At 37.8% G+C, this 7,447-nt stretch overlaps 1 protein-coding gene across 1 annotated transcript in view; it reads right to left on the bottom strand.

Annotated features, from left to right (window-relative positions):
- Positions 1-6,831, bottom strand: part of LOC144961202 (cystatin-C-like) — a gene marked incomplete at its 3' end in the record, with an annotated part of 8,582 nt that extends 1,751 nt beyond the window's left edge. Inside the window, exons 1-2 of the mRNA XM_078894479.1 lie at positions 6,713-6,831; positions 1-51 (exon numbers count right to left, since the gene is read on the bottom strand). The exon at positions 1-51 is cut by the window's left edge and continues 104 nt beyond it. Of these exons, the coding sequence (XP_078750605.1) occupies positions 1-51; positions 6,713-6,719 (58 nt within the window). The remainder of the gene's footprint in view (positions 52-6,712) is intronic.
- Between the last annotated feature and the right edge of the window lie 616 nt (positions 6,832-7,447).

The following is a 7,447-nucleotide window of genomic DNA, read 5'->3' as shown; positions in this document are numbered from 1 at the left end:
TTGAGTGAATGTCAATGGCGTGTTCGCCTCCCATAAGAGGTGCTTTAGTAGCTGAGATTACATAGATAACAGATATTATCAAAATGCTTTCAGTATGCTCTGAAAGCTGAATCGAATTTTATACCCTGAAAAAGTGAGCCTTCATTTGTAGAAAATAGCTCTTAATCAGAATTTTCATAGCAGAGGAAGTGTTGGAAGAAACGAATTAGGTCTGCAGTTGTCACAAATAAATTATGAGGAAACCATTATTTGAAATAAATGATCAGAAATATACAATGTCATTACTTAAATCTACATACGATTAACAATTGGATTCAATAGTCTGATGACACGTCGGCCCAACAACGAGCAGCTTGGTTATAAACAAAGAAAATCATTACTTTTTATTCTTCTTGCTGGCTAGAACTTTTTCACATGTCATGTGATCAGAATGTAAAAAAAAGTCAAGGAAGTGGTTATTCAGTATCAGATACTGAATAGTGCTTTGCCACTATTCAGTATCCGCAAGGAACTCTTTTTTTATAGAGAGAGTGAAAAGTGCGACAATCTCGGTTGAATGTAAATAAACTGCTGACCGACTTCCAGATTGAACACGTGCAGTAACTGACAGCCCGATTCAAAGTTGCAAAAATATTTGATCGTAATTTTTTAATTCCTGCTATTAACATAGATCAAAATAACAAAGTAAAAGTGGCAGTCAAATACATTTTTAAATGTCTAAATAGACATGATTAAATGTCACTAAATATTCAGTGCCACCATCGTTGGTGGATATAAGCTGTTTGACTCTGAGCTTAAGGTTCGAGAGTTCAAATCCCAGCAGGGATAACTTTTTTTTTTTTTCCCCAATATTTTAAAAATTCCTTCTGTCTATTAAAACTTTTGTTTTAATAATTTTATTTGCTTGTAATATACTTTAATGTTGATATTATACTATTGTTCTTTTATTTTTATTATTATTATTGTTGTTATTATTATTATTATTATTATTATTATTATTATTATTATTATTATTATTATTATTATTATTATTATTATTATTATTATTAATATTATTATATTTCTACTTACATACTATTATTATTATTATTATTTTTGTTGTTGTAATCGTCATCATCATCATTATTATGATTATGATTATTTTTTTAAAAATCAAGTAGTTGGAGTAATTTAATCAGTTATCGATTTATTACGAATATCTTTTATGTGTTATAATCTCGTTGTTGTTTTTCATTGATTTGCTCTTCTATTGTTTATTACTTTTTAAAATCTTGCTTTTTTCTGTTTGTCTCATTTGTTGTTGTTGTTGTTGTTGTTGTTGTTGTTGTTGTTGTTGTTGTTGTTTGTTTGTTTGTTTGTTTTTTTTTTTGTTTTGTCATCTTAGACAAACCCGATTCATTATAAATATGTGAACAGACTTTCTGCCATTTTTAATTGAGCGATGTACTTCCGTGAATTAATTGCCGTATTATATTAAAATTTACGTGTAATAATAATAATAATAATAATAATAATAATAATAATAATAATAATAATAATAATAATAATAATAATAATAATAGTAATAATAATAATAATAATAATAATAATAATAATAATAATAATAATAATAATAATAATAATAATAATAATAATAATAATAATAATAATAATTTAAATAGATACTGAATATTAGACTACAATTGACATCTATTTACTGAATACATGTGGTATTTTTAGGGGTGTTTCTTTTTTTACGAAACACGCCGAAACCCGACAAAGTTATGGGAAGTAGGCAGCAGTGGGGAGTGAACCTGGGACTGGGTTTCGTAAAAAAAAAAAGCAATTACTTTTTTTAAGAAACCCGACAATATCCGACAAAGTTATGGAAAGAAAGTAGGCAACAGTGGGGAGTAAACCCGAGACTCAGAGAACTGTACACTATTGGGGAGTAAACCCGAGACTATGGTTTTTCGACGGGTTTTGGCGGTTTCGTAAAAAAGGAATTGCTTCATTCTTGTCTGGTACCCAACTCCCATAGTCCGGCTTCATTTCCCACTGGCATCCATCTTCCATAGTCCCAGGTTCATTTCCACTAATATCCTCTTCTCCCAGTCCCAGGTTCACTCCCAACCGGTGTGCACTTCCCTGAGTCCTGGTTCATTGCCCAATGGTGCCCACTTCCCATAACTTTTGACAATTTCGGTAGTTTCGAAATAAAAGTACATTCTGAGCTCACTGTCCACTGGTATCAGCCTCTCGCAGTCCCAGGTTCAATCCCCATCGGTGTCCGAATCCCAGATTCATTCCCCACTGCTGCCTGCTTCCCATAACTTTGTCGGGTTTTGGCGAGTTTCGTAAAAAAGTAATTCCCCCTCCCCCTTGGTATTGCTTTTTTACAAAATCCAGAGTCCCAGGTTCACTCCCCACAAGTGTACACTTCCCTGAATCTCAGGATCACCCCCCACTGTTGCCTACTTCAATAAGTTTGTCGGATATTGCCAGTTTCGTCGGGTTTCGTAAAAAAGTAATTGCTTTTATATGAAACTCGCTGAAACCCGCCGAAAACCAGAGTCTCAGGTTCACTCCCTACTGGTGTACACTTCATGAATCTCAAGTTAACCCCCCAATGTTGCTTACTTCCCATAACTTTGTCGGATATTGCCAGGTTTCGTATAAAGGTAATTGCTTTTATGTGAAACTAGCTGAAACCTGCCAAAAACCATAGTCTCAGGTTCACTCCCCACTGGTGTACACTTCCATGAATCTCAGGTTCACTCCCCACTGTTGCCTACTTCCCATAACTTTGTCGGATATTGCCGGGATTCGTAAAAAAGTAATTGCTTTTATGTGAATCGCACTGAAACCCGCCGAAAACCATAGTCTCAGGTTCACTCCCCACTGGTGTACACTTCCCTTAGTCTCAGGTTCACTCCCCATTATTTCCCTACTTTCCATAACTTTGCCCCATTTTGTTGGGATTTGGTGCATTTCGTAAACAAAAAGTGATTGCTTTTTTTTTTTTTCAAAACCCGCCAAAACCCAGTCCCAGGTTCACTCCCCACTAGTGTACACTTCCCCGAATCTCAGGTTCACGCCCCACTGTTGCCTACTACCCATAACTTTCTCCGATATTGCCAGGTTTTCGTCGGGTTTCGTAAAAAGGCAATTGCTTTTATATGAAACTTGCTGAAACCCACCGAAAACCATAGTCCCAGGTTTACTCCCCACTGGTATACACTTCCATGAATCTCAGGTTCACTCCCCACTGTTGCCTACTTCCCATAACTTTGTCGGATATTGCCGGGTTTCGTAAAAAAGTAATTGCTTTTATGTGAATCGCACTGAAACCCGCCGAAAACCATAGTCTCAGGTTCACTCCCCACTGGTGTACACTTCCCTTAGTCTCAGGTTCACTCCCCATTATTTGCCTACTTTCCATAACTTTGCCCCATTTTGTTGGCAATTCGTAAACAAAAAGTAATTGCTTTTTTTTTACAAAACCCGCCGAAATCCAGACCCAGGTTCACTCCCCACTGGTGTACACTTCCATGAATCTCAAGTTCCCTCCCCACTGTTGCCTACTTCCCATAACTTTGTCGGATATTGCCAGGTTTCGTAAAAAGGTAATTGCTTTTATGTGAAACTAGCTGAAAACCGCCAAAAACCATAGTCTCAGGTTCACTCCCCACTGGTGTGCACTTCCCTTAGTCTCAGGTTCACTCCCCATTATTTGCCTACTTTCCATAACTTTGCCCCATTCTGTTGGGATTTGGCGCATTTCGTAAACAAAAAAGTAATTGCTTTTTTTTTTTTACAAAACCCGCCGAAACCCAGACCCAGGTTCACTCCCCACTGGTGTACATTTCCATGGATCTCAGGTTCACTCCCCACTGTTGCCTACTACCCATAACTTTGTCGGATATTGCCAGGTTTCGTTGGGTTTCGTTAAAAAAGTAATTGCTTTTATATGAAATTAGCTGAAGGCCGCCGAAAACCATAGTCTCAGGTTCACTCCCCACTGGTGTACACTTCACTGTCTCAGGTTCAGTCTCCACGCTTTGCCTACTTTCCATAACTTTGCCGCATATTGTCGGGTTTCGTAAAAACGTAACCCCCCCCCCTCCCCCATTTTGTTATTGCTGTTTTACAAAACCCAGAGTCCCAGGTTCACTCCCCACTGGTGTACACTTCCCTGAATCTCAGGTTCATCCCTCCTCTCGCCCCCCCCCCCCCCCCCCCCCCCCCCTTACACACACACACACGCTGCTGCATACCTCCCATAACTTTGCCGGATATTGCCAGGTGTCGTCGGTTTCGTAAAAAAGTAATTGCTTTTTATTACGAAGCCCGACGAAACCCAGCCCCGGGGTTCACTCCCCACAGGTGTACACTTCTCTGAGTCCCAGATTTACTCCCACAGCTGCCCTCTTCCCATAACTTTGTCAGGTTTCAGAAAAAAAAACACCGTATTATAGTGCAAAACCACTATTCAGTGTCAGATACTGAATAGTACAAAACCACTATTCAGTATCAGATACTGAATAGTGGAAAACCGCTATTCAGTATCTGATACTGAATAGTGCAAAACCACTATTCAGTATCAGATACTGAATAGTGCTAGCCAAAAGTCAAACATGAACAGATTTGTAATGTTTTTCTCCTCTGGATACACTTTTATGCTCGTCGGAGAAATATTTCATAAGGGCGTCTGCCATTGTTTCGATAGTTTAGAACCAATTACTAGGTTACCATGGGTCATTACGAGGGAAGTGACGTGATGACTGTTGAAGCCTATGTTTTTGTTTTCAAGAATAATGTTTTTGATTTTCATTTGGAATTGATTGAAATTTGTTAACAGTATGAATAATACTATAAACGAATCAACGTTACACATAGTTTTGTGTGTTGACACGTTATATCTGGCTGGCAGATGTTATGATTAAAAAAAAACTAAACGCATTGCATCAATAGATTTTATATAACCAACGTTTAAGTTTTCACGTAGTTTTCTGTGTTGGTTCTATTGATCAAGCGGTAGAACAGTGCGAAATTTACTAAAACACATGCTATCGATTGCAAAACCTGTGTAGTTTTCTAATTTTTTCCAATCGTTGTAATAATTGTGTTCATTGTGACGACTGCCCGAGATTCGTGGTTATCAAGGTCATTATTGACGTCACTCTGATATTACTTATTATTTTTAATCAGCCATTTTTATGAGCAATTATCACTTAACTGTATGAATATGACTATAAACAATCAACGTAACACATACTTTTGTGTATTTATAGATAGTTTGAAGATGACGTCACTCAGGCCTTTGTTATTGTTTTTTTGCCACCCACGTTTATGAGTAATGCTCACTAAACTGTATTAACCTGACTATAGATAGTATGCAGATGACGTCACTCAGGCCTTTGCTATTGTTTTTGCCATCCGCGTTTGTGAGTTGTTCTCACTAAACTGTATTAACCAGACTATAAAAGTTCATGGTTACACAGATGTTGTGTTGGTCCGTTATACTTCCGGATGGCAATGTTGTGAACTCCTTGGCCAAGCGCATTCTATCTATAAACGTTCATGGATACACACAGTTTTGTGTGAAGGTCCGTTATACTTCCGGATGGCAATGTTATGAGCTTCTTAGCCAAGCGCATACTATCTATACGTTATATCCTGTTGACATCAATAGTTTTATATAACCAAATACAGGCATAGAGATAGAACGAAATTGACGTCCTCAGGTTTTTGTAATTGTTTATTTCTATTTTTACCAATCATTATAATTGTTTACTGAGAGTTCGTGGTTATCTAGGTGTCTTTTGACGTCAATCAGATCTTAGTTATTGTTTTTAGTCAGCCATTTTTATGAGTATTCATCACTAAATTGTATGTGATTTGAATTGTGTTAGTAAGTTTGATTCGATTAGAGAGAGAGAGAGAGAGAGAGAGAGAGAGAGAGAGAGAGAGAGAGAGAGAGAGAGAGAGAGAGAGAGAGAGAGAGAGAGAGAGAGAGAGAGAGAAGAATTGCGGCCTGTGTAGGCAAACTTAGGCCTGAGCAGACACAGTTGTATTTGTTTTTATTATATCGGCTGGCAGGTGTTATGATTAAAAAAAACTGGTTGGATCTGGGTCAGCCCAGATAGTCCTTTTGTTGGTAAGGGCAGTATTAACCAGTTGATTTTTGACCAATCAAAACATGAAATTTGTGACAAACCTTCAAACGCGCTTGACAAACATAGTTGGGTTTTTTTTAGAAACAAGAACGTGAATGACCTCTCTCTGCTCATTGCTATTGTTTTTATACCGCCAATTGGGTGTCTGGTTATCACATAATCGTCTCCATCAGATTATAAATGTTTAAATTTACACATAATTTTCTGTGTTGGTTCTATTGACCAAGCGGTAAAACAGTGGGTATTTTACTTAGACACAGCCTGTGTAGTTCGCTGTGTCATTTTACATTATGACGACTGTCCGAGAGGCGTGGTTATCTAGTTGTCTATTAGCTTCAAAAGTTTTAGCAAGTATTACTAAAAAACGAAAACAAATAATTAAGTAATCTCGGTTGTGATACCCTTGTTTATAACTTAGTGTGTGGCATTATTCAATGGACAATAAAATGAACCATCCTCAGTATTTCATAACTTAATTCCTTCATAACTCCGTCTATAATTTGTTGACATGAAAATTATTTAACCTGCATTAATTTGTCTGTCACTTAACGAACCTGTCATGAGTGGTTTACATGCGGGATCCTGAGTCACCTGGGTAGCTTCATCACCAGAGAGCCATGGGCGAGACCAAACACTAACTTCACAAAGCTCATCCTAAAAATACACATTTAGGATTATATTTATGGAAAGCCTGTGACGCTCTTCCAACTCACCTCTAAAATTGAGATAGGGATGAACTCATTATTCTGTCTGTTAGTACTGTCGCGAAGTCCCTGATTTGGGGAGTTTTTGTCAAAATGAGGGCCATTTAAATCGATAAATATATAAAGGACAAGTTTTATGGACAATATTTTAATTACCCGTTTTCCCATAGTGCGACAGAGTAGTCAGTTCTCTGTATGATTTCATCTGGAATGGGAGCAATTTCGTATTTTAGAAAAAGACAAAAAAAAAAAAGTTTAAAAAATGGACACCAGAATGCCCCCCCCCCCCCCCTCCCCCGGAAAAACGACACTCCTTCAATACCAAACATGTATTACTTACTTACTTAATCCTCTCCGGGCCTCTAGGCACGTAGGGCATCCACCAGACATCTCCATTTTTTAAAGGTCGGCTGCTTTTGTGGAGTTGCTGTAATCCAGGACAGGCCTGTTTCCTTCATTTCTTTTTCCATGGTCCTTCGCCAAGTTTCTGTGGGTCTTCCCCGCTTTCTCCTCCCATCTGTTGTCTAGTACAGGGCTGTCTTGGGAAGTGGCCCTTTTTACATTCTGGCCACATGACTCAACCAA

Source organism: Berghia stephanieae, unplaced genomic scaffold, assembly GCF_034508935.2.
Source record: "Berghia stephanieae isolate SIO BIC M18660-M18661 unplaced genomic scaffold, UCSD_Bste_1.3 scaffold1714, whole genome shotgun sequence".
In the NCBI taxonomy this organism is placed as follows: domain Eukaryota; kingdom Metazoa; phylum Mollusca; class Gastropoda; order Nudibranchia; family Aeolidiidae; genus Berghia; species Berghia stephanieae.
Note: the sequence above shows the minus strand (reverse complement) of the source record. Positions and strands in the feature narration are given on the sequence as shown.